This window comes from Scomber japonicus, chromosome 19, assembly GCF_027409825.1.
Source record: "Scomber japonicus isolate fScoJap1 chromosome 19, fScoJap1.pri, whole genome shotgun sequence".
NCBI lineage: Eukaryota > Metazoa > Chordata > Actinopteri > Scombriformes > Scombridae > Scomber > Scomber japonicus.
Genome location: NC_070596.1, coordinates 17,830,839 through 17,858,694, shown reverse-complemented (window position 1 = coordinate 17,858,694; position 27,856 = coordinate 17,830,839). Strand labels below are relative to the sequence as shown.

Genomic DNA, 27,856 nt, shown 5'->3' with positions numbered 1-27,856 from the left:
GTGTATTTTCTTGAATCAGTGCAAAAGTGAAATAGTCAGCCATGCATGTAATATCTGACGGCTGTACATGAGATTTAGTTTAAATTTTTGACCTGTTTATCAGACACTTAACACTTTATCTAAAAGCATTACAAAATGGGTAAACTATCCTAAAATAGTGAAAGTTTAAAAACATAGGTGATATTAAAAAAATGGGTTTTGAGAAATGACTTAAAATATGTATATTTTGTTCAGTTGTATGGAGCCGCCAATTTTTATTCACTGCCTCCCTGTACAGACTGTGTTTCTGAATGAAAGCTGTGCTGGGATAGCTCAGAGGTCTCTGGATGAAACACTATCCGTTTCTTATGTCCTGCCTTTAGAAATTTATGCCCGTAGCAGGACTGTGGCAATTATAAAGCAATTACAGTTTCATATGGCCTGTTCTTTTGAGATTGAGGAGGAGAAAGGAGGAGGTAAAAGCTCAGTAGTTAAAAGGAGTAAGTGTGCCAATATTGATGTTCCTTTTTCTAAAGCTCCGGTTGTCCAGCTGAGCATGTATTACCCTTGCCTGACCACAAAAACATCACATTTTTTACTTAATTGAAAGATAAATGGAAAGGAAAATGATCAATTACACAACAGACATTGATGATTTCTTGTAGTTTTTATTCTCAAGAGACAAAAAGCTTTACTGGACTTGTGCTCACATGCACTCAGTTTGACAAGCGGCCCTACAGTTTTACCATGGTGAACCCTGGGAACAAGAGTCTTTTCTCTGCAAGACAATGACAGGGAGGAAGCTGTGTCTATGACACTTGATCAGCCTGCTACGGTGACCTCAACTCCACACACACTTGGTCTACACTAACTCAATTCCCTCTGCTTGATTGCCAGGACTCCAGAGACCCACACCTGCTTTAACTGCCTTTTCTTCCTCCGCTGTTTGACCAGATGGAAGCTGAATTTATAATCACTGTCTATATATTCTTGCATCCACGCTCACGTATGCATGCATGATCCGGCTGTATATGACGACCACCACCTGACTTACCCTTTGATACCAGAGCTCTAAAATCATTCCCCAGCCACCTCCAGGTTTGAATACATTGGACAGCACATGGTAGCAATATGTTAGCAGGGCCAGGATCATACTTCACTCATGCTAAATTTGGGGGGTCTTCATTTAGAGGTGCTGGTCTCAGAGCAGCCGTCGGCTCCCCACTTAATTTCTCCTTTTTTGGAGGTGATAACATGCCCAGAGGCTGACGAGGAAGGGAAATTGATATCTGTGCGGATGTCTGTAAGACACAGCGCTGCCATGAAACACCAATCTGCTTGTCTCAAATTCTACGGCAATCATCCCTGTTCAAGCAGCTGCATGAGCATGTTGCATAAAAGGCGCCTGAGAGGGAAAATAAAGTCACTTAAGTGTAAAGAAACAACACATATCTTAGCAAATATATTACAAGCTTCAGGCTTTTGTATCCACTTGTATGTGCTAAAATCCCTTTTTTTCACCGCACCATTGTACAATCATTAAGTAAATGATCTTAATGCATTTGTTCTGAAAAAATGTCTTAATCGGACACAAAAGCTTTAATAACTCAGTTTCTAAGTCTGTTGTATCCTCTGAACCACACACATCATTTTAGTCCTTCCTGGTCGACTGTGCTCATTGAGGTTTGGTTACAATTTATGGAGCAGGAACTGTTTTGCATAAACAGTTTGGAAATTTGCAGCAATTTTACTTTCTTCTGTCTGGCTGCTGGCATTTTCCAGATGTGCATCAATAGATGTTTCCACATGTGCAGCATGGGAGAAAACCAATAATCCTCAATTTTCATTTTGTTCTGTCAGAAGAGAATTTCTTGATTCTTGACAAGAGAGATTTCAACAATAAAACTATAAATAGCAAAAGTCAGCTTAAAACATTGGAGTGGCTCTGTAGAGGGAGCTATATGATGTATGGAAGTGCTCTTTCTTTCTTTTAACTAAATCAAGAAATATAGATAATGTGACGATGAACAGGAGAACACATGAGGGCACATTGGGGAACAACTGTGTGGCAGCTAAAAACCAAAACATCTCTGCCACAGAGTCCTTGGGCAAGCCATGCTGGCTGCAGGACAGAAAGATAAAAGAACTATTTAATTGATGCCATTCGTCAAATATTACATCCTTATGATGATATTGGTGCATAACTGAAAGTTTGCTGATGTTTTCTAGTTTACTTTGTTTCATTAAGCATTTTGTGCTATTTTGATAATCAATTTTAAAATATATATCTTAAGGATTTAGATTATTGAACAAAAAAAATATATCTTGGGTTCTGGGAAACTGGTAGAAAAGCACCACACACTACAATCTCAATAATGAACTTTGACAAATCAGTAAAAGCAGAATTTATGGCAGAGCTGTTGTATTGGTTGCATTTGATTACACAGGTGTTCCTAACAGTGCTTGGTGAGTGTATACAACACCTGCTTTATATACTGTAGAACAATAATGAAGACATCAAAACTATGAATAACACTTAGGAAATTATGCAGTAAACAAAAAAGTGTTAAACCAAAATACGTTTCATGTTTTAAATCCCTGCCTTCATGACAGCTTTGCACACTACTAACAATATCTGAACCAGCTTCATGAGGCCATCACCTGCAATAGTCTTCAGTTAACAGACCTGTATGTCTTATCAAAACTTAATTGGTGCTTAATGTATTTGAGGCCAACAGTTGCATTGCACCGAGCCCTATCCTGCTGTTTTAATACATATTATGGCAAGAACTGCTCAACTAAATCAAGACAAATTAAAATTCATCATTACAATAAAACAGGAAGGTCAATAAATCTGTAGACTTCAAGAACTTTAAAAGTTTTTTCAAGTGCAAGTACTTTCAAATACTATGATGAATACCTTTGCTGCAGAGAAGTAGACGTGTGTGCGTGTGTGAGTGTGTCTATAAATAACAAAATACATAAATACATTTGATTACATATACATAGCCTATGTATATATATATATATACACATGAAAGCATGCTCAACTATATATACTATATATAACTATATAAATATATATATATGTAAATAACTATATATATATATATATATATATATATATATATATATATATATATATATATTATATATATATATATATATATATATATATATATATATATATATATATATATATATATATATATATATGGCCTGTAGCATTATTTTATATTTAGTCCGTTTTATATTTAGTAAGTTTGTATGTTTGTATGTGATCTTTATTAATATCCTGTCCTTTTGTTGTGGTCATGAAGGTGTTTTTCTTGTCTATATATATGAGTATCTATCTATCTATCTATATAGTAACATGTGGTCTGAGATCAGCTCGCGAGATCATGTGGCTCGCGGAGCTTTGGCTTGGCACGTGTGCTGATCTTTTTTTTTTTTTTTTTTAAGTGTGGCTCTCAGCTGCCGAGGCGGATGATGATGATGGCGGAGCTGGTTCAGGGACAGGCCTCGGTGGCTCAGCCCGGAACGAAAGATGACTTCGCAGACACGATACGTCGGGTCCGACAGGTAAAACTGCTCTCAGGTCGAGACCAGCGCGATGTTCTCCTCCACGAAAAGCGTGTTTGCATGTGGAGCAGCAGGACTTTGGGTCGGAGCACCTCACTACAAAACAGTCCTCATCCAGCTAGCAGGCTAAATAACCGAGCTGAGCGGACAGATTAGAGTTTAAAGACGCTTTAACTATCAGTGTCTAAACTGCACAAACCGGCCGGACAAGCCGCGCCTGACGCACGACGCCAAGGCCTCTGATAAATGTCCAAGTTTGTTCAACTTTAGTAAGTTAACTCGGCACACTGCAACCTGTTGTCAAGTACACAGAAGTTGCAGTTAGCTTAGCTTGCTAACTCACCAACACAAGTTTGATACCTTGCAGCTTTGACACACGACGTCTCTCAACCCAACGTGTTGGTTTGAGACTCTGAACAACCACGCTGTCAAGAAAAAGTTAGCGTGCTAGTTTTGAAGTTAGCTTTAATTAAAAAAAAGCTGATTGTTGCTCCAGTTGAAGAGACGCGTGTTCACTTAAAGCACTGATGTTTAAATCCCCCTTATTTCCTCTCTTTAACCCAGCAAGATGCCAGTTTATATAAACCGTGAAGCGTGTCTTGCTGCTAGTAATAATAATAAATGCTAGTGGAGCTAGTGTTAGCTTGCTACTAGCATGTGTGTGTGGTACTATCTGTCCTGCCAGGCAGCGTTGGAGCAGTTTAGGCCATGTAATGTAACGTCATCTGTGCAAATAAGCCCCCTCCACTCCTCCTGTTGAGCACACTTGGATTTTTCCATTGCATCCTGGAAAATACTTGAAATATATCATTTTAACACAACCTGTAACTATAGCAGCTCACCTCTTTAAGTGACAGTGTTTTGTATTTAAGTAGGCAACCTTTAATAGAAGATTAGTGTCCCAAATGGCTGCAGGTAATAGTGTGTAAATTGGACTTTAGTCATTGTGCTAATAGTTTAGCTTCCCCTGTGAAGATTATAGCCCAGGCACGAGTACATAGTGTACACATGCATGTTTTTAATCAAAAGCTGTGTGGTTTTTATAAAGGAGTTAGCCATTAATGCACATAATCATCAGTGTAAAACTTACTTAGATTTCAGTAGTAAAACTTTAAATAGCAAATGTCAGTTTAAAACATATATGTCACTCTGTAGAGGAGGCTGTGACATGTTTGTGCTGTTTGCTTTTTCCTGTTTTTAAGAAACATTTTTTGTTTGGACCTGAGAAAAAAACTGAGAAATAAAGTTATTGTGAATATGAAGGCTAGTTGAACACATAGTTTTGCTTTCCCTTTGTAGATTATAGGTGTGAGTACACGGTGTACATCCGCATATTTTAATTTGTATGATTTTAATAAAGAGTTGAGTATTTAATGAAAATTAGGTCTAAAACATTTCTTAGGGCTGCAACTGAATCTTATTTTCTTTATTGGCAAATGTGTTTAATGTAAAATATGGAAAAAGTTAAACATGTCCATCACTAAACTCAAGAATGACATTCTTAAATGTGTTGTTTAGTCTCTAGCAACAGTCCACAACTCAGAGATATTCAGTTTACTGTCGTAAAAGACTAAAGAGACCAGAAAATATTCACATTTGAGTCAAAATCAGAGATTTTAGATTTGCATGTCTTAAAAAATGACTCCAGAGGATGAATCAAAATAGATTCATTTAACCTGTCTTGTACAGGTACATTTTGTCTAACTTTGAATACACCCACATATAGATATGGAATGACAAGTCCCATTGGCGAGTGTCATGATACCTTCAAAGTCTTCCATCAACCCTCCTGTCCTCTTCTTTCTCATCTGTGTGCCCACACCTTGTTCACAATGTATCAGATTCACCAGAACAAAAAGCTGCCACCCGAGGAGGAAGATTTCACATCAGCCTCTTAACAATAACTGCAAGTAGAATAGTCTTGGTTATGAATTGCAGACAGCTGTAGACACTGACTTCAGTAGTCAAAGTTAAACATCACAATGAATCATATGTTTATAAAGCAAATCATATCTCCCACATTTAGTTTATGGCTGATATTAAATTGTGAATCTTTCTATCCACTTGATAGAAAAGGGAAGTCTTACCATTGTTTTGCTTGTAATCATATGACTTGGTTGTGGCATTACTCTGAGAGATGGGAAGTGAAGGCCTTGTTCTAAAGCGTCTTTACACTTGTGAGTGTGTGTGTGGTGTTAGTTTCCACAGATGCAGTTATAGCAGTCACCTGCTTCTCTGAGCTCGGAGCAGCCGCTGACTGACATTTAAATCTTTAAGCTGCAGAAGCTGAAATTGTGTAGCAACATTTTTTATTTCAGCTGCTCTGCTTTTCTCTTTAAACAATTATCAGAACAAACTAAATTAAAGCACAGTGATGTAAAGGTCCATTAACTCATTTAATTCACCAGATGTTGGACCGCAGTCGGCTTCTTAATGGATAATTATTGAAATCCACCTCTCACTGCTTCTGATCTCTTTCACATTGAGTCTCACAGAAGCACTAAATGTGCCCGTCTATAACCTGAAACTTAAACAGAACTATTAACATTAATTTCATGTCATAGAATAACAATCGCTTATAAAATAGGAAAACCTCATGGAGTAAGTAAGTGATGAAAGGTTTAAAGTCAGAGTCATGAATAGAGGAGATCACTGTCAAAATTTCATAACGTCCAATGGACAGCATGTTCTGACTCTAAATATAAACTTTACATACCTTTTGTCATGTGACTACATCACATGATTTCCACTTGTCTTTAGACAAATCAGACATTTTAGTCCATACTGAAGACTTAAATGTGAGAAATCTGACTGTAGGTTTATTTCTTAACATATTGGCTCAGCAAAGGTTACATTCAATAAGTGAGTCTATCTTGGAAGCCGGTCTAGTCCATGGTGGTGTTTACCCAGAGGCCTCAGTAAACATCGAGAGGTTTCTACTGTAGGATGAACAGTTTGTACCAGACAGTTTGCCACAAAAACCACCAGGCTGTACGATAGAAGACTCTAGCTGACCCACTGCTGCTGCCTCTGCAGTACATACTGTATGTCTGTGTGCATGCACATGCATGTTTGAGTATGTGAGGTACGCCCAGACAAATCAGCATCTGACGGAGAGAATTTGAGTTTCACATATTTGTCAGGTGCTTTCATCTGCTAGGTTTATGTAAATACTTGATTTACATTTATACTGTATCATTAAAAAACTGGTTTCTGTTAAATGTTAGTGACCCACAACAACCTAATCAATTCCACTACACTAAGACCATAATCGTCTAATTTTAAAGTCTTGTTTTTGTGTGGAAATAAATAAATTTTGCAAAGATCTCCCAAATTGAGACACCTGAAATCTTCTTATTTTGATTTCTTTAAAAACTTTTTTTCAGTGGGCAAGCAACTAAAAGATGATGAAAGTATGAAATATTGATACAATCACATCAGGTGCAAACCAGCAGTCATTAATAAGCTGCTGCGTTGCTCATAAAATCAATATTTTACAGTTGTTAACTTTACAGTCACAGTTTCCGACGCTCACTGAGGATGTAGGTTTTACTCCATCATTTTATAAAAGCTGTGGTTTCCCCACACACACGGACACAGAGCCAGTAATTTAAAGATTTATAAACTGTGGAGATAGTTTTTGGAAAGCTCAGTTGTTGGGTGTGAAAATGCCATTTTAGTTTGGATGGTGGCCTTGAACAGAGACAAAAATGTCTTTAAAGGAGAAAGCTGACAATTTTGTTTATTTTTCTTATTGTCAATTAATCTCATCCTACTTAAAAGTTGTGTGTGTATGTGTGTACCCAAAGCCTGAGATCTTATTTCTCTGCGTTGTAGACCTCCCAAGTAGAAGAATTCATTGTTGGTTTGGCTCTACATATGAGACTTGTTGACTATAAGAAAAAATATAGAAAAATCTCCAGTTCTCCTTCATACTCAACCGCATCTGTGGTAACACACACATCCTGCACAGATTGATCAGAATAATAGTGTTTATGATTTAATAAAGAAAAAAATAAGTGTCAATTAAGTCAAGTTGCAGTCGCACTTTGATCAACACTAGCTTCAGACTTAAAAAAAATAAAATGAGAACTCCTTTTTGTGAACAAAATATAGGGTACTGAAACTCAGTATGTCAACAAAAATACTGTCAAAACACATACCGTTGTAGACACAGCTGATATAATATGCAGGCATACTTCTCATGTATCTACCCAATTGTAGTCAAACACTAGGAGAGAAACACAAAGGATTTCACATTGAGTTGAATCACTTGAGCATTGACTTCATCTACTATGCTTTTCATGTTGCGTGACATGCGAAGCTACACCGTCTCTCCACCTGCTTCCTTTCCTGCCTCCTTATTTCCATCTCGCGCCTCTCACTTCCTATGGTGGGCTCTGAAGTAGATAATATCCCTGAAGGTGATGGAAGACTCTAATTGCAGTCACTATATTTTTATATTGTGAGGGGGGAAAAATTCCAGTCAGGCACAGATGTCAATTTAGTGCAATTTTCTGAAATGCTATACTTTTGTGTGAAAGGAGAGGTGGCAGATTAACAGGGAGTGGAAAATTCAGTTGGCGCGCTCATGCAGCGTAATTGAAGATTTTAAACGTCCATCACTGCAGAACACTTTAGATCGGCAAGTGACTGATTTTTAAAATAGACATGGAGAACGTCCCTCGAGATAGTCTGCAAAAGTAAGCATGTGCTAAACTTTTAATAATACGTTTGTTCCTACATAAAATAAAATGGGATGGTTGTCGGGTAGAGCTGCAACGATTAGCAGATTGACCAAAAATATTTCGATTGCCAATTATTTTATCATTTAGACTCTTGATTGACAGGTTCCACTATTGTGTGACATTTTTATAGACCAAAAAAAGAGAAATCAGAAGAAAACGAGTAATTGAGAAAATAATCAATAATGAAAATAATCATTAGTGCAGCCCCGATACGTGTTTGGTACAAAGTGAGATGCGTCTGTTTTAAAACTGTTAAGCACCAGAAGCTGACAAATTAATGTATAATCATCACATTTATTCTTGTTTACTTGTATTTTGATTAGATATTTCCTGGTTTAAATAAAAGTGTAGAAAATTTAAGCTGCTTAAATTTAAATTATTTTAAAATTCAAGAACTTGGGCTTCTTTTATTAAATGGAAAAACATGTTTATATTAAGTATATTTAAAAAATCGTGTTGGTACCAAAGCTTGCGTCCTATGTTAATATTTAAAAACATTTCAAACAATGCTGAGCTTATATTTAGTTGTGTATGGTTCAGCTATGTAGATTAAAACAACTCAATGAGGCAATTAAATCTGTGCTGAGCAGAACATGGTGACATTTTGAAAGTCTGATGGTAATGTGTGATTTGGCTCTGCCTTATCTTTTCCCTTCTGTCCACCTTTGCACACCTACAGTACATGCCCGCCTACTGCCTCTACAAACAGGATCAACAGCCTACCCTGCTGAAGGCATTCATCATACCTTCGTCTTATCTTTTGACAAATCCAGTCCGTTGAGATATTGCCGTGTGCCGCAATAATCTGTGTCGTTTGTCAGTGTGCTGGGACATAAATGAGATGTTTGTAGGGAAGTTCTAGCGTCAGTATTCTCTGTAAGATATGCTGCTGTCAGGGCCTGACTTCACAGAACACTTAATGTTTTAGATGGCTAAAAGAAAAGGGAATATATCACACAAGATAATGTCTAGATTTTGAATAGAATATCACAAAGCCACTTTTTTAACTTTTTACCATCTGTTGTGCTGTGATGTGTCTCCAGATGGCAGCCAAGATGGGAGGAGACCAGATGCCCAACATCAACAATTCCTCTCCAGTCTTAGACCCCTCCCTGTACGGATTTGGAGGCCAAAAACGCTCACTAGACAATGGAGGTAAGTCTCCAGTATACATACATACATACATATAGACATGTATACAGACATATAGACATACATACAGACCACATGCACATGTCTGCCGAACTTTGAGTAACATTCACAGGCACTTGGTCTGATTCAAGCTTTTATCCTGCATTATAAGACTGTAGACATCTACATTAAAACATCATCCTGCTTGATAACTGTGGTAAATGTTTATTCCTGTCACTGTAGAAAGGAGATGCTGAAGTTTAGCCTGACCATTACACTGAAATGCCATTTTGTGTCACTTATTCAATCTGACATGTTGCATGTTCTGTAAGGCAGGGGTTGTTATTTTGCTCTTACCAATCAGCAGTCAGTGAGGAATCATCATTTTCAGTTCACACTGAATCTGATGAAAAGGCAGACAGCAGCCACAATCATCTATATTCATGGAAAGGGCATTTTTCTGGCACACACAAGTGAACCTGCCTACAGAGCTCTGGGCCTCATTTCTCTAAAGCATCTCAAGGTTAAGATCATAAAAACCGTCTTAAGCTTAAGAGGTGTTTGTCAAAAGCATAATAACTGAAGATGCACTCTGGAAGGCTCGTAGGTTAACGAGTGACTCCAGTCAACTAGCAACCAAAAACAAATGTTTGTTTTTTTCTTATTTCATGGCCATTGATGATCTTTAAGTGCCTTTTGATGTAATTTAGAAATTATAATTAAAACACACTAAGTGATCCATCAATTGATCTGCCAGTTTGTCATCATGGTCCGCCTCACTCTCTCTTCTTGCATTATATATTCATCTCCCCTGGCTGAAGTGTTACCTCCCCCGGTGACATATTTTTAGCTTGTGTATCTTTTTTTTCTTTCTATTTATGGTCTGTATGTTTGTGTCACGCTTACATAAAGCAAGTCTAATACAGAATTTATGACAATTAATTGCTGAGGGGCACAGCACATATATTATCATTCTCATCCCTCAAACTATGAATCCAGTTTGAACTAAAGATGACGTTTAAAAGTATTGTGTGCATTCTTGAGCCTTAACAAACATTCTTTATATTCATTTTAACATGCTGGAAATGTTCTACCTTTTTTTTGGTTGGAATTTTTATAGCCACCAGTAGATCTATGTGTCGAGTCTCACATTTTACCTGGAACTTTTGGTTTCAGTCACACTGGACGTTAGTAGAACAGTCTGGGCTAGTGTCTGGCTCAAAAGTAGTCTAGCTGACTTTGCTAGCATTCAGCACTGTTGAAAAAGTCAGAGTAGCAAACAGAACTGAGTCGCACTGCCGTCTGTTTCCATTACCGTTCTCCATTTTGACAACACAAGAGTCTGTTTGCAAAGGTTTATAGCCCGCCATGCTGTTACCATGAGGCCCTATCCACAAATTAAAAAAGCTAAAAAGCCCCTCTGAAAGCATCACTCCATACGCCTACCAGTGGTCAAAAACTCATCAGGGTGCCTTTTTCTAAGCTTAATAATCCCTTAGACTATTTTAAACATTTACCTTTCTTCCCTGTGAAGCCCCCTCATAAGTAGTGGTGACAGCAGCTGAATGTCCTTACTTTATGAATAAATGAAAAATATCGTAATTGGATTTTCATTATTTATGATTTAAAACTAAAGCAAGCACCACAGATGAAATGAAAGGAAACACTGTAATCTATGAAGTGAGTGTAATTTGTGGTTTAGTTTTTTTCATGTTTTTGTGTGGAGTATTAAGTATCAGACACTGCGGCGTAGTGAAAAAGTGTCATCTTCTCTTCACAGCACAACACAAAGATTTGATCCATTTCATATCCGTGAAGTGGAAACACTAGTCATTTATCCCGTCGTCCTCTTGTCACAGTTGTTTGTATGATAGTTCAGCCCTGAATGCATGGATAGATAAATTGTATGCAATTCTGGTCCAGGCTGGTTTGACGCACTGTTATTGTTTGCAACAATTTGTCCAAGGTTGTACGGCAACATGGGGAAAATAACTGTTTAGCACTGCAGTAGGCTCTCAGCATTTAATTATCAAATGTACAAGTACACTCCGAGCATTGACATTTTATCTCGCAGTCTTGTCCTTGTATGAATTCAGTACTCCTCCTTTTTTATATTCATGGCTGTTCCATTCTCAAGCGTTAACCCCAGTGCATTTTCCAGAAGAAGTGAAAATCAGTGCAAACAACCATAAAATTGATTGAACCTGCTAGATATCAGCTCAGGTGTTTACGTCCATGGCAGCACATCCTCCAGTGACCCTGCAGGACCCTTGCTTGGTGCTACCTGTCAAAATTCAATTCAGGACCAGCAGCCACTGACCCAGCTGCTGCCTCTTTCTTTCCGAGCAGCTCTGATTGAAACACTCACTCATACACTCTTCGAGACTGATTTCCATGCCGGTGAAAGCCTCCTGCTGTGGGTCAGACACAAACATGAAGGATTGGCAGGACCGTTTCCATCTGCTCCATCGTCCCCTCCAGCCCTTCATTCATTCTCTCTGGCCATCACATGAGCAGATTTTTAAAAAAAGAATGTATTTTGAAGCATGATTGCAGATTATTTCTTTTGTGTTAATTGGGTTGTTTTTCTCTCCGTTCTCTCAGTAGGGAACCATCTTGGTGCAATGGTACATCAAAGGTGAGCAAAGCATTCTCAAATATCTGATCCTGGTTATTTTAATGCACTTTTGGATGTATTCTTGGTGTTTATTCTGTGCCTCAGTTAAGTGTTTTTAACATTACAGCCTTATGTCCTTTCTACATGTGACCAAAATAGGCATCAGATATAATTACACACTCACCGGTAGTGAACTTATGTCGAATTTTGGCTTGTCTTTTGTAGTTATGGCTCCAATTAACAATTTATTGTTCATGTTTTGATTATTTTCTTGGTGAAAGTGAAAACATGTTCAGTTTCACGGAGCATAAATTTACTTTTTCGAATGTTCCCAAACCCAAATATATTGACTTTACTATCAAAGAAAACAATGAAAAAGCAGAAAATCTTTACATCTAAGAAACCAGAACCAACACATTTTTGCTTAAAAATTACTTCATCAATTATTAAAGTTGTTGCAAAATAATATTGCCCATTAGGTAGTTTTTTTTTTTTTTTAGCGCTAGTCTTTTATATGCACAAGAGAGGAGTCTCCTAGTTTTAGATGGCTGTTGATTTTATTCTCTAGTCAGTTACTGATCATCTCCTAATCTCTCACAGGGCTCTTACTACAGAAGACTTCAAAGTGCCTGATAAGATGGTGGGATTCAGTAAGTATCCCCTGACTTCATTATAGTCAGTACTAATGTTTGACATGTAATCATCAGTATTGACTTTCTACTCAGTTTTTGGGTCACTGCGTTGGGCCTGATCTAAATTCATAAAAGGCTTAAAACGGGTCTTTTCTCTCCTCCTCCCTCAGTCATTGGCAAAGGAGGAGAGCAGATTTCAAGAATTCAGCTGGAATCGGGTTGTAAGATCCAAATTGCTTCAGGTAAGAGCACATTAAACACCCCAAGTTGTATCGCAGTTCAAGAAAAGCTGCTGCAAAATCAAATATTTTTGGCTGCACCAATCACAAAAAACCTCTGAAATCCCAGTGTGACTGATTATATTAAACCCTTCAAATATCTAAAGTCAGACTCCCAAGATATTTATTTCATAAAGGATTTGGCTTGTGATTTTCTTATTGTCAGTCAATATCATGTGCAGCGCCAAACCAACAATGAATTTATCCTACTTAAAAGTAATGTGTGTGTGTGTGTGTATCCAAAGCCTGATATCTTACTCCTCTGTGCTGTATTCCTCCGTTGTTGTCCAAAAATATGTCACCCAGTGCAACGGTGTGGCTCATTGATGTGTTTTTAATAGTTTTTGGACATGAACAGAGGTCGATGGCATAGAGGAATACATAATCAGACTTTGGATACACAGTAAGATCAGATTTGTTGACGGTAAGAAAAATGTAGAAAACTGCCAGACACAAGATGCAGCCAGCTCTAAAGTGTACTTATTTCAAACATTTACACACATGCAGTGCTTGACAAACAAATTATTAGAGCACAGAAACAACAGTGAAAAGGGTTGGGCCTGATACTGCACCCAGTAGGTGTTGCCTTTTGGCAGTGTGCTGGCATTCTCAACTGTGCAGTGTTGTAGATAATGTTTTGTACCAGTCTGGCAACTGTGATGTTTGATTTGGAGATTGTACGAGTCTGGGAACAGCTGGAGGTTGTGCATTGAAAATACTCTCTAAAATAGTCAGTGTCTTTTTGAAAGGAACAAATAACGAAAAGGATTTTGAGTTTAAATCATTAAACATTACCATAAATAAATAAAATGTTGCCATCTTAACACCATTTTTCCTGCAGTGAAGTTAACTTGGTCAGATACTTTTGGTATGTTTGGCATCTCTAATTAGTGTGTTTTGTTACAGACAGTGGAGGCATGCTGGACAGACCCTGCACACTGACTGGGAGCCCAGAGAACATTGAGTAAGTCTCATCTCTCCACTTTGACAGATTTACTGAAAACTGGACAGCACATTAGGAAAGTGTGCCCCATTGTTGAGACACAGAGGGCACGAACTCAGATCTCCTTTCTTGTTGTCTCTTAATCAGTCACTGAATCACCTGAACACCCTTTTCACATATGACAAAGAATAATGTGACAGTGTTTTTGTGTGGGATCTGTAACTGTGGTGACAAATGTCTGTCTTGCCCCCCCCCCCACCCCCCCAACAGTCAGGCCAAGAGGCTGTTGAGTGAGATTGTGGAGCAGTGTCGATATGGTCCGGGCTTCCACTGTGAGATGGACGGCAACGGTGCAATCCAACAGATCCTTATCCCTGCCAACAAAGTCGGCCTGGTCATCGGCAAGGGAGGAGAAACCATCAAACAACTGCAGGTATGTTAGCAGGCCACACAAAATTACCCTTTTGACAACCTTTTTCTACTGTCTGCCAACTCATCGCTCTGTATTGTGGGTGTGCAGACTCAGAAAAACAGTGTAATCACATCCAGTTAAATCAGTAATCCAAACCACATACTTGGCTTTTAAAAATAAATTAAAAGTTAGGCTCTTGTCTTCAATATCATTATACTAAAATAGTCCTTTCCTCTACATACCACTACCGCTACTTTGTTCAATGTGCACAAAAGCAAAAAGGTGAGCTTCATAACATGACAGTTAGTTCTAAAAAATGGAGCAACAAGCATAAGGTTAGTGGTCACATGATCACACAGGTTGTAAACAAATTGCCAGTTTTTTCAATTTATTTGGAGGAGAAAAAGAAGGGGAACGATATAATTATAATCCAGACTATCCCATCTTAAAAAAATCCACCACATTTACAACTTTTACCCTCAGTACTTGCTGTATTGTTGTAATGTTGTGCACACAATATTTTTTTCCTTAAGTCATTTTTCAATTTTACCTCCAGACAAAGTGACAGCTAATTTAGTGAAAGTACCATCTTGTTTACAAGCTGTGTAAGTGTCTGAATGCTTGTTTTGTTTTTTGTAGTGATGTGGCCACGTTCTCAGCAATTACTTTGGTTATGAAAAAGTTATAACAGAAAGTCTGCTGTGGCTCGTCAGTGAAATGTGGTCCAGAGAAAAAGACTGAGACTGCTGAAACCACTTATAAACTTTAGCTGAACTTAAGAATCAATTTTTACACAGTGACTTTATCGATTTTATTTTCTCTAAGTTTTATCACTCCATAAACTTATTACTTCGTAGCCAGTATGGAGAGGAGTGATTAAATATGCACTCACTAATAATTAGTTTTGTGCACATGATCAAAATCACCCACATCAGTTTTTATGACTAGCTTTTTATTTTAAATCAAATGGCAGAAATGTTTAACACACACTTTGTTTTGATGATGTTTTGATTTGCTAAATATTTCAGATTCTTAAAATTACCCTTTTCACATCCTCAAGCTCTTCATTTCTTTGTATAAGGCACCTCTATTAAATCCAAAATATAACCTCCTTTGAACTGTGGCAGAGTTTCCACCTTTCAGACTGAATGAAGCATTTGGGCCCCAGGTAACTCTGTGTGTGTGTGTGTGTGTGTGTGTGTGTGTGTTTCTGCTTGTGTCTGATTGTACCTCTGCAGGAGAGAACAGGAGTGCAGATGATAATGATTCAGGATGACCCCATGCCCACTGGAGCAGACAAGCCCCTGAGAATCACTGGGGATCCCCACAAAGTGCAGGTCGGTCTCAGAAGAGCTCAGTGTGCGCTGCTATCTTTGCAGTTTACACTCAATTTTACACATTTTATGCCTCCAGTGTTCCACTCAAAACATTTGAAAACCTCTTTGTTTTCATTGACCAGGCCTTTTGCAACGCTTCACATGCAGCATTTTTGTTCCTTTTTTTTATTTTTAATGATTTCTGTTCTCTTTTTTTTTTCGGTTTTCCTTTTTAGCAAGCCCGTGAACTTGTGGTGAAGCTCATCCGAGATAAGGACCAAGGTGACTTCAGGGTTGGCAGGGCAGACTTTGGATCCAAAATGGGGGGAAGCAGTCTGGATGTAAGAGCCTGTTTTTCCTCCGCTTTTTAAACTCTGGAAAGTCAAATTGATGCATATGTATTAATTCAAACAAGCCATGTTTTCCCTAAACTTCTCTCCTTACCCTCACTGTCCAGGTGGTTGTACCCAGGTTCGCGGTCGGCATCATCATTGGCAGGAATGGAGAGATGATCAAGAAGATTCAGAACGATGCCGGGGTCAGGATCCAGTTCAAACAAGGTAAGAAGTGAAAAAAGTGTTAGTTATCAACTAAAGTAGAGCCGCTTGATTTGTCGATCAACAGAAAATTGATCTGCAACTATTTTGATAATTGAATAATAATTTAAGCGAGAATACCAGCTTCTCATATGTGAGGATTTGATACTTTATTTGTTATACATATCCAGCTCAGTTTGTACTGAAACAGACAGCTCACCAGGGAGTCATCCTGTTAATGTCAAAACACTGTATTGCTTCACAAAAGTCAGATAATAAGTGTGGTTGGTTTGGCAGTAAGAATACATTTATGTAGACTCTCATCTGGTCTGTCTTGGTGGGAATCAGAGCACTTAACGGCTGATATAAAATGAAGGGTGAATGAGCCTCAGGCACTGAGTGAGACAAAGGGATTTTTATTACAGTTCAAGCATCCAAAAGAAAATTTCTCCCACTTATCACTTTTCACTTGAGCTTTAAAATCCAAACCTGCTACTACAATTCTAAAAATATCACTAAATAGCACTTTACAGTACTGCGTATGTGATCGTGGGGCAGTTAAAGACCTTTTCTGTCCCTTATTATGGTCCAGATGATGGAGTCAGTCCTGACCGTGTTGCCCAGGTGATGGGCCAGCCCGACCACTGCCACCATGCGGTCCACCTCATCAACGAACTGGTTCAAACAGCTCAGGTATGTAATGTCTGTTCACATCAGTCACATAACAGCAGTGATAAATATTACCAATAGGGAGATGGCACAACCCAACATGGTGATTACAGTTACAGAAATGGAACTAATGTCGACCTCTTGCAGAGGTTCTAAAAATAAGAATGATGCACGGTGTCAAGATTATGGTTTTTTAATCATCTATGCTTGTAAACTGAATATATTTGGCTACTGTTGGTCGAGACATTTGAGATTGCACCCTTTTTGCCATTATCTTACTTTTAATTGAACAAATGACTAATCAGCTAACCCAGAGAATGATCAACAGATCAATCAATAATGAAACTGCCAACTACTTTATAGTTTGGACTCATATTTAAAGAATATACTAAAATTCTGTGATTACATCATCTTAAATGTGACCATGTTCTGGTGTCTTTAGTCTTTTATGACAGTAAGTTGAATATCTTTGGGTTGTGGATTGTTGGTCGGGACAAAACAACAAATTTGAGGACATCATTCATGGGTTTTGGGAAACAGTGATTGACACATTTTTCTATTTCCTACATTTTATAGACCAAACAACAGAAAAAACAGGAGAAACTGGGAGAAAATAAATGTTTGACCAAATGATAAAACAAGTAATTGAGAGAGTAATTGACTGATTGATCGATAGTGAATCAGTGCAACCCTATTTCCCAATAAAGTGTTTGTGTTGAGCCAAAAGTCTTTTAAGGGCACACTCACACTAGGGCCAGTTGTTCCATACCGTGCTGAAGCACGAATGTCCCCCCTCCCCTGTCCCCCGCTGGCCCGCACTCACATTACCTCAAACCCAAGTGTACTCAAGCACGGTTGCCTCCGACACACACGTTGCGCGTTGTGTACGTAACCGTGTTAGTCATTCTGAGTCATGCCTGTGTTGTATGCAAGGTGGCAAAAGTACTACAGATACTTGTGTAAAAAAGACAAGTAAAAGTAAGAAAGTTCAATCATTTCGAATGATTATTCACGCTCGCAGTAATAGACTTAGTTTAACTGAATGACTTAGAAGTCGCCAAATGACTTACTTTAACAAATATCGTTTATATAATGCAGATTTTTAAAATATTACTTTTATGAGGGTCACAGTCACAGACTGTAGAAACTTAGCATTTGATAATTGTGGTAGCAGCGGTGCAGCAGATCTAATGAAGTCCACACAGCATACTGGATGCAAACTAATATTAAGCCTAGCCTATTCATTATGATGTCCATGGACATAAATTGAGTTCTTTTGCCTTAATAATGATGAAATAATACACAAAAAATGTGTACCGTACTCAAGGTACACTTGCACTCACACTAGTCTGGACTTTATGGGGCACATGTGCTTGGGCACGGTACGATTGCCTAGTGTGAGTGTGCCCTGACACTGCATTATGAGACTCATAACATTTTGTTGTTCTTTGCTCCCTCTAACAGGAGCGTGATGGGTTTGGAGGAGTAATGAGTCGTCGAGGCCGAGGTGACTGCAACATGGGAGGGCCCGGAGGTCTGCAGGAGGTGACATATGCTGTACCTGCCGACAAGTGTGGCCTGGTGATCGGCAAAGGTTAGAAAAATGTTCACGTCATGTGTGGCAGTTATTTAAACACTGTGCGCACCTCAGTGAACTTTCTTGGTGATTCTTTGTAGTTTTTTTGTTTCTAGCTTGTATGTAAAAGTTTGTGTGGTGTGAGCGCTTGATTTAATCAGTTTCTCGCTGTAAGCAGCAGAGTTTATCAATATGAACCGTTTAAATATCCAACACAACAGATTGCCTTCTCCCTTTTTAATAACTAAATGCCGTTTGGTGTTCTGCCGCTGCTTGAAACTGATGAGGGGTGAGTGACCACCCTCCATTCTCCCTCCAGGCCTCATGTATACAGCACAAGTGGCATTCATTGGTTTCACTAAGGGCTTAATGACGGGGATAATGCGTGTAATGTGACATTAATTGTTAAAGGTGCATAATAACAGCCCTCAATCATGTGGAAGGCTGCCTGGCATCTAATGAGGGTCTTTCAGCCCAATAGAGTGCAGCGAGGGAATGAATAGGAGGAATTAGCTTATTGGCTATTCATGCCCACTCTATTGCCAGCTATTTAAAAGTCATTGACCATTGCATTGGAAGGAGCTGTGTGTGTGTGTGTGTGTGTGTGTGTGTGTGTGATATGTGTGCATGCATGTCTCCTTGGTGTGTGTGTGTGTGTGTGTGCAGTGGTGGGCGGGGTCGAAGGGGGCCTCTTTACCTAAGATAAAAACATGGCAATAGAAATGTCAAGTGGCTTTTGTGCATGTAGTGGGGCGAGGGAAACAAATAAACCTGGGCGTTGCGTAGCCTTCTCTGTGCATTAGCATATGAAGTGAGCCAATATGGTGGAGATGGCGGTGGGTCTGGGTGCTGTCAGCCATCCCTTAAAGGGTGCAGTGATTAATATCTTTACGATGCCATATGCAGCCCATTGCCCCTCTATTTTGACCCCCAACACACACACACACACTCAAGACTTGATGAATAAAACCACCCACCAACCTGTTCACACTTTATTACAGGCTCAAATTCGGTGCCAGAGCCTAAACAAGCATGCTACATTATATCTGATTTTTTTTTTTTACCCAAAAAATATCTAAACTCAAGATTCACTTAGTAAATTTTTGGGCCTACCTCAGCAGATGGTTCCTCAGCAGTTTGCTGAGTTTACATTGAGATTTGTTGGGTTGAAAGCTCTGGAAAAAGCAAGTAAGATATCTTAAGATTTCTTTCTCAAACTACTGTTTCCAAAATCACATATCAGCTTTCACGATATATCATGATGATTCAACATCTAATGTTCCTGAAGGCTAAAATGGACAACATAAACTTCTTTACAAACGCATTTCATTTTAAAATCCAAGTATTCACAAGATGAGTACAGATTTTAGCCATGCAAGTGGCTGGAAGCCAGTCATGGCAAAGCTGCTGGTGGTGGTGGAGTCCAAACTGAATGAACATCTTAACAGCTATTGGATGCATTGCTATGAAATATTGTACAAACATTCATGTTCCTCAGAGGATGAATTTCATTGACTTTGATGATCCCCTAACTTTGTCCTCTTGCCCTACTATGAAGTTTATTTATGGCCAAATACCTGCAAAGCTAATGACATTCCCATCCAACTCAGCTGTACTTTGTGCTTAGAGCTAATTAACACTTGACACACTAAACTAAGATGGTTATCAAAGTAAACTTTGAACCTACTTAGCAGCACCATATTAGCAGCGGCATTGTCATTGAGAGTGTTAGCTCTGACAATAATGACATTAGCATCTAGCTCAAAGCACAGCTGTGCCCAAGTACAGCCTCACAGAGCTGCTTGCATGGCTGTAGACGTGTCTCGTTTTTTGTAAACCTGAGAAAAATGAGACATAAAAGTGAATGAATTATTTTAAAGACTGCTTTGATTTTTCCAGAAAGAAGTGTAATTACCATGTTAAAATCCCTAAAATGGCACATACTCCTTTTTACCTAATTAAAAAAATTCCAGAGCCTGTGAACATGCAAAGATGATAACTACTATAATATAATATATAACTGCTTCACACAAGACATTTCCTATTTCACTGTTAAATCAGTTTTCAATGTATGTAGGCCTATGTGCTCTGGAGGTTTCAAGTTTCCACATCACACTTGGACCAGGATCAGATCCTGTGTCAAACTTTAAATAGAAACTACCATCCAAAGAGAATATTGTAAGTTATTTTCATCTCTGATTTCATCATGTTGTATGTAGGTCTGGGCAATAATTCAGCATTATCCATTTATCAAATTTAAAGAATATGATCATATATATTTTGTTCTTCAAATCAAGTTGCCAAATAAAGTAAACAGATGCTACACAGGCAACATTAGTCTGTGGTGTTGTGGTTTTACACATGTGAAAGAGAACATGATGATTCTACATAAGACACAAAAAACACAAAACACCCATTTGAGAAGCTGAGAACCAGGGAACTTTAAAAAGGTATTAAAAACATATTAACTGACAAATTTGATCATCAAAGTCAGCTTACAGCTCTAGAGCCCATAATGAATGTAGTTAAAACTACATAAAACAAACAAAATCCCACCCTGCTTCAATAGATGATGAGTTTTCCAGAAGATGTCATTTATCCTTCAGGAAAAACCTAATTAGGACCTAACAATGAGCCATTCTTCATACATTTTTGATATGGGTGTATATCAATATTGCTAGCTACACTTTCTGCTGGTGGTGTTTTCCCTTGAGACCCGGGTTTTTTTTATTCCACACCAGCAGCTAACCAGTCCCTTGGCTTTGCCCTGAATGCTGTCACCAGTTGCACTTTTGTATTCCCTTCTTTTCTCCAGCTCACTAAACCAGTCTCATTAATAAGGCCCGTATTATCTGTCTTCACTACAGCCCAGTCCATGAAATGAATAGTCAGGGTCTTCATTGCTCTCTGCTGTCTGACTAGAAGAGCTCATAATGGCTTCATTAAGGCAGAAGTTTCATTTGGTTGACAATGGGTTAATAGCCCATGTGCAGTCTGTTGGCAGCAAGGAATAGGCTGCGGGAGGAGGAGAGGTTTTTGATGAGCGTTTTCATTCTGGGGTCAGCCAGGGTCATCCGAGTGTCAGCCACAAGTGAACAAATGTGTAATTGATGTTGGGACAGCCCCGGTGTCCCCCCGGGAAGCACCCTCAGCCTATTTACGTTGAGATGGGCATTGTGGAGGGGGGGGGGTGGTTGTATGCCCCCCGTTCACTCCCTCCTCGCATCACAGAGGACAACACAGAGTCAAGAATGAAAAGGGTAAAAGAGACAAACGATATCCCAGAAGGAGGATACGCTTCAATTTTGGCCCTTTTCTCCTGCCAGCTATGTTTCATTTCTCCCTGCTGGTGTAATTGCTCTCCCCACACGTCGGGAAGCTGGCATCTGATGCAGAGGAGGGGGTGGCGTGCAGGAGATGTCTCCTTTTGTTTCCTGATTTGCATGGATGTTACAACAGAATGGTAGATAAGTGGTGAGACACATGCCAGTCTTCATAAGGTAGCACTATCACTTACATTTAGTCAAGTGAGTCAATATGATCAGGGTGAAGAGAAGTCATCTAAAAGTGAGGGCATGCTTAAAATGAGCTAGTTTGAATGACGTCTGAAGGTAAAAGTGGAAGCTATAAACGGCTACATTCTAACAGGGGTGAAAAGCCTCAGATAATTGCTGAAATGAGGATAACTACATATGCTTGTGGAGAAAAGTGACTGTGTGAAGTGTGAAAAGGAGAGTTTGAAAGAAAAGTTCAGTCCCCAATCACCTCTGTGAAAAGTGGGTGTAATTGTTAGATTGTGTGTTTCAGAAAGGTTCATATCCTGTTCAGCATCCGAATACTTTCAGAACTGGACTGTTAAAACTGTAAAAAGGATCTCGTCAGCTACATAGAGAAACGTTAAAATGACTTGATGCTTTTCCAGGTGGAGAAACCATCAAGAACATCAAAGAGCAGTCTCGTGCCCACGTGGAGCTACAGAGAAACCCGCCGCCCAACACAGACCCCAACGTGCGCATCTTCTCCATCCGAGGCACCCCTCAGCAGTTGGAAAAGGCCCGCCAGCTGATCGATGAGAGAATTGGGGTAGGTGGTCTGGCTCTGTGCCCTCCTCCCCCTCCTCCCTCCTAAAACGCTATTGTCTGACCTGATATTCATGAGTGCACATGTCAATGCAGCGAGCTGCTGGGGTGAGCCAGGCTGCCGTGGTCCTGGTGGCCAGCAGGATGTCACCAGAGGTTAAACATGAAGAATCCATCAAATGGACTTAATGGAGTGCATCAGCGCCTGGCCCTGCCCTCTGACCTTGCCTGTTGGCTTCCTTTTTAAACACAAGTGTGGTCTCTCACTCGCCTCCTCTTCCCTTTCTCTGCTCTAGGGTCCAGGAATGGGGGGCAACAGCAGCTTCGGTATGAATCCCTACAACCAAGGACCAACCACTCCTCCCCAACAGTAAGCTTCAGTTTCTCTCCTCCTCCCTTTGATATCATTTTTCATGTATCACTGGTCAGAAGTGTGGTGGTAAAGTGTAAGAAACTGTCACAAAGTCAGACTCACATCAGTTTGTGTTTATTTTTTTTTTGAAGTGGGCCTCAGACGTTCATGACAGGAGGATGGGGTACAACTTTTCAGATATGGCAGCCTCAAGGCCAACAAGACCACAGTAAGTATTTACAATAAAAACTGATTTGTGATAGGTCAATACATTTAAGTGTCGCTAAACAGAAATTAGAGAGTCTTGCAAAGTTTGTCAATTTAAGTCTCAGCGAAAGATTTCAGTCTCCATGGTAACCAGACACTATCCTCCAGCAGGCTTGTTTAGTTAGTCCTAGTCGTGATTATATAATCTGATTGAAGGACGTTTCTGACCTCACCATGGCAGCGTTAATAACACTACCCAATCACAAATTATTTTGCACAACAAAACATGACCGTGTCCACAACCTAACAAAATTCTCCAGGTTCACGACATGAAAGACAAAGTCGAACGACACCTTGTCTGTCAAAAATACTTAATTTCTGTCGAGCTACCTGCCATAAATCAGACGTAAAGAAGCCAAATGGTTACTGTGCCTGCAACATATCAGCAACTCCTCTGGTTTGAATCTAGCAAAGGACTTGTATTACCTGTCATCTCCCTCTCCAATTCTTTCCTGTTTTTAACAAGTGTCCAATAAAGGCAAAAAAGCGCCAAGAAAATAAACAAGTATTTGGACTAAGAATGCATGGTTTAGGTTCTCTAGATAAAATACTGCTTAAGCCACGTGACAAGATTTATAATTATTTATATTTATTTATTTATAATTATTTATTTATAAGCAATCAAGAGATCGGTTACTTCTGATAGATAATATCTGACTGAGTGAGGTAACATAAAAAGATTCCTACTCTGTAAAGTTGTCTTACTGTCCATAATACTGTCAGGACACAGCCAGGCTAGTTTTATCAGTGCATGTTGTATTGCTGTAGTATATTAAGTCTTCTACAGGCCGGGATGAGATGGTCACGTTTCCTGCGGCTAACCACCTCTTTCCTGTACAGAGAGATTTTTACATTTGCTGTCGATGGAAATCATTAGGAAACAGAATTGCAGATAAGAGCAGAAGGCGGAAAAGGGGAAAAAGCAAAGCCCACTCGCAGTAACTCTGGCGGTGTTATCTGTGTCTGGTTTCAGGTCACAATGGATCCCAGACGGGCCAGATGGACTGGGAGCAGTATTATAAAAAGCTAGGCAAGTGTCACTCAAAAGAGAAAACGACAATCTCAAGGCTCACTTGACCACTATTATTCTGCTCCACAAAGGTTCAAATTTAATCCTCCTTTGCTTATAAACACGTCAACATCACAGCAGCCAGAGGAAACGTGTGCACCATATTCAACTTAATCCGAAAAAATCCTGATCATTGAAACTGGCTTTGAGAATATCCGAATGAAAAAGTTGTGAATAAGATTTGTATTAATTTGCATAAGTCTTACGATAACGAGTCTTGTGCTGTTTTTTAAATGATTTGTCTGATGTTTACAGGTCAGCAGAACCAGGCTCAGAGTACTGCTCCTGAATACAACAAAGCTTGGGGTGAGGACTCGCACACAACAGAGACATATTCATGCCCCTGTAGTCATCAGACCTCAGAGCTGCACATGTGACTCAATTGTCTTAATTTTTTTTTTTTTTTCCATACTGATGTGTCTTCCCTCTCCTCTGCAGGCCAGACAGCTGGTCCTGCATCTCAGCAGACCTCTAATCCTGACTACAACGCCTGGGTTGACTTCTACAGACAGCCGATGGCGTACTTCAACCAGGGCGCACAGCAGACACAAGCCCCGGGCCTTCAGGTGAGAATGAGCCGCCTCAGTACAAGTCTTACAGCTTGTTCACAGTACAGATGGTTTTTCTTATTGTCAACAAATCCCAAGAAAAGACCAAAGATCAGTGTGTTGATTTGAGTTAAAATACTTGACTCAGAAATGTCCTAAATAAGGTTCGGTGTAGATTTTAGTACGTGAAAGCTCAGTGAGTGACAGTCAATTTGCAATTATTTTGTTAATAGATAAAAAAAAATTCTGGTCCCAGTTTCTCAAAGGATTTGTTTTCCTTTGTCATATGTGATTACATTTGATGATCTTTGAGCTTTGGACCGTTGAAGAGAAACAGAATTTTATTGACCGATCAATTAATCAGTAATGAAAATTGTGCATTAAAGCCCTAAACAGCAGTAAATTGTGCCTGGGGACTATTTTTAGTGACATATTAATACACATTTGTTGCTCTGTTTTAGTCATTATCTGCATTATTCTGATGCCTTAAATACTCACTTACACTGCAGTAACGTAATGCAGAAACATTTTTATTTAGACAACAATGGAGGTCATACCCAGCTTTGGATCCAGAGGAAGTTCTTGTTAGTAGGGTCAATTTATTGTAGGTGTTTTTCTAGTGTTTGTTGACAAGAAGACAAAGATTTCAACTCAAATGTCATATTACTTTTTAAATGTGAGGCAACGCTGCTGGAAGCGGCTATGTGAATATTGTGAGCAGTGATTAACAGTTTGATGTCGTCCCACAGGATCATTAGAGAAGACGCCCAGGTTAAAGACTTGAATCACTGAGGATGAAAACAACCCTTTTTTAACAGAGGGGTTCTAGATTTGCAACGCCTTGAAGACTTTTTTTCTTAGAGAGAAACACTAGCTGTAGAATGACTTATATGATAAAGTAATATTTCTAAAATCAGGAACATTTATTTGTTACTAAATGCTTATGTACACTGTTATTTTGAATAGACAGTATCTGGGATCCCTTTTTGGACTTGAGAGAGCTGTTTTTGTTTTTTTCTATATTTTCCTGTCTTGACTCAGATTGTACCGCCAAAATGAACCCAAGAGTTGTGTAACATTTCAAAAGGCAATATGATCTATTTTTTCTAGTTTTGTTGAAATGAAACCATGATTATGTGCTTAGCAGTCTTGAATACCGTTTGTCATATGTCATAAGATGTTTAAAGAGTGTGTTCAAATGTTTTTTTCCTTTTACATAATTCAGTGAAATGAAACTGTGATGTTTTGTTACAGGAAATGTATTTTTGTTACAAGGTTAAAAAAAAGGATTAATGTCAGCCAGTGGCAATAGTTCTAATTTAATTCCTGTTGTGCATTGTATGCTGTTTTTCATTGTCATTTTATTGTACTCTGGTTTAAAAAGAAAAAGGTGCAATATCTTATTTCACTTTTGAAACAAAGATGGGTTCTCTAATATTTTGACAGACTTTTTAACTTGTAGTTTTAAGATGTTTTTTCTTTTTCAAATGGAAATGTCATGGATAATTTATTACAATGATCTGATATGATAGGATTTAGGGGGATGTTGCAAATAGCTTTTTTGCCTTTGCTACCTTGTAAAACTATGTATATATGCTCATATATTTGACTGTTAATTTAAAATATATATGTTTCATATATATATACTTATATATAAAAAAAAAAGATATTTTTTTTCCTGTGATCATTATTGCAGGAAAATTGTCCCTCTTTTTCTGTTCTGTTTTCATACTGAAAATGTTCAAAGATTGTGAATGTGATTTGAAATTTGATGTTGCATCTTGTTATGAAGAAAAATGAGAAGTGGTAGATTTTTGTGTATGTTCTGTACCTGAATTATTCAAGACTGCTAAGCCTCTGTAATTCTACCTGTGTAATAATTAATTGTAGTATTTTTATGTTTTAAGTATTATGATCAAAATCTGTCTTATTTGGTACCTCCCAGTTCGCTAACGCCCCACTGAGCCCTCGCTGTGGACTCAGTGGGACGTTGGACTCAGTCCAATGCTAATAACTTTTTAATTAATTTTTTTATTTCTTTGTGTGATCTAATATAAATGATGCATCATTATGGAAAAATGATTCTGGTATTAACGTCATTTCTTAATGAAAAGGGATATAATTTCAAAATGTCTAATTATGGTGTTTTTGTTTTGTTTTTTTCCTTATGTGTACAGTTAACCATGTATTAAAAACATCCAGACTACCTTTATTGTGTACTGTTAAGCTGATTTTTGTTTGACATAAAGATTTGGATGTATTTTGTTGTATTTGAAGTATTGAATATTCTTAGTTATACGTTTGAAACTTTCAGAGCTCTATTGTGTGTTTGCGCGTACTAACGGATGATGGTAGAGAATATAGGCCAACTGTATGTTTTCATGTTTTATAAACAGAAAATCTATATTTTCTATAGTCTACTGCCAGTTCTCTAACACAAATAAATTTTCCGCAAGCCTCTCTTGTGGTTGAATTACATCTTTATTAGTTCTCATTGTTAACTGCTACTCTTTTCTTGTTTTAAACAAGTTTCATACTTTACAAGTACAAAAGATACATGAAACATCAGAGACTGTCATTGATGTCTGTGTAGAACTGATAGCAAACAACTATTCATCAGAGGACTCTACATTTGTGACTATTGTGCCACACCATGACTTGAATGTGTATTTTTATTTCAAGGTTAAATGTTGTGGAGCACTTAAGTAGAAACCCCTGACTGTCAGGACTGTGGCTGCATCACCTCGTGGATCAGCTTCCAGTAGCAAAAATCCTGACTGACATCCTTCTGAGAGATTTTTATGAGAAGTTAATCAGAAGAATGTCAGGTCTGTGTTCAGATGAAAGAAGTCATTAAACTTTGAACTAACCCAACTCAGTGATGAGACATTTTCTCATGTTTGTCTGAATGTCTGGGGAATTTTTCAGTCTTTTTTTTTAGCTATAATAGAACTTTATTATAATAATGTTTTAAATTAGAGAAGGTCCTGTCTGTTATCAACACTCACAACTCCTCTTTAATGCTTCCTTCACAAGCTGTTACTATGACTATACTTTGACCTTTTAGTTGTTATTTACTCAAACAGAACTATATATGTGTTGTTCTCAGGATCCTAAGTTAC

General features: G+C 38.5%; 1 protein-coding gene across 2 annotated transcripts; it reads left to right on the top strand.

Annotated features, from left to right (window-relative positions):
- The first annotated feature begins 3,427 nt into the window (after positions 1 to 3,427).
- fubp3 (far upstream element (FUSE) binding protein 3) lies at positions 3,428 to 26,942 on the top strand. Of its 2 annotated transcripts, XM_053339381.1 has the most exons (19): positions 3,428 to 3,561; positions 9,353 to 9,464; positions 12,045 to 12,078; positions 12,658 to 12,707; positions 12,860 to 12,931; positions 13,874 to 13,931; positions 14,181 to 14,343; positions 15,561 to 15,659; positions 15,875 to 15,979; positions 16,096 to 16,198; positions 16,767 to 16,867; positions 18,308 to 18,437; positions 22,342 to 22,502; positions 22,795 to 22,868; positions 23,003 to 23,079; positions 24,091 to 24,147; positions 24,442 to 24,492; positions 24,625 to 24,752; positions 25,484 to 26,942. In XM_053339381.1, exons 1-19 carry the CDS (start codon positions 3,466 to 3,468, stop codon positions 25,490 to 25,492), a joined length of 1,680 nt encoding a protein of 559 aa, XP_053195356.1. In that variant the 5' UTR covers positions 3,428 to 3,465; the 3' UTR covers positions 25,493 to 26,942. The 2 variants fall into 2 exon arrangements, with proteins under 2 accessions (XP_053195356.1, XP_053195357.1); XM_053339382.1 differs by lacking the exon at positions 24,091 to 24,147.
- The last annotated feature ends 914 nt before the right edge of the window (positions 26,943 to 27,856 follow it).

What these genes read in the sequence shown, in the direction of transcription:
- fubp3 (XM_053339381.1), top strand. Translation starts at nt 3,466, where the DNA reads ATGATGATGATGGCGGAGCTGGTTCAGGGACAGGCCTCGGTGGCTCAG. An exon ending in GGGAGCCCAGAGAACATTGA is followed by an intron (nt 13,932 to 14,180) that starts GTAAGTCTCATC and finishes CCCCCCCAACAG; the next exon opens with TCAGGCCAAGAGGCTGTTGA. An exon ending in GGGATCCCCACAAAGTGCAG is followed by an intron (nt 15,660 to 15,874) that starts GTCGGTCTCAGA and finishes TTTCCTTTTTAG; the next exon opens with CAAGCCCGTGAACTTGTGGT.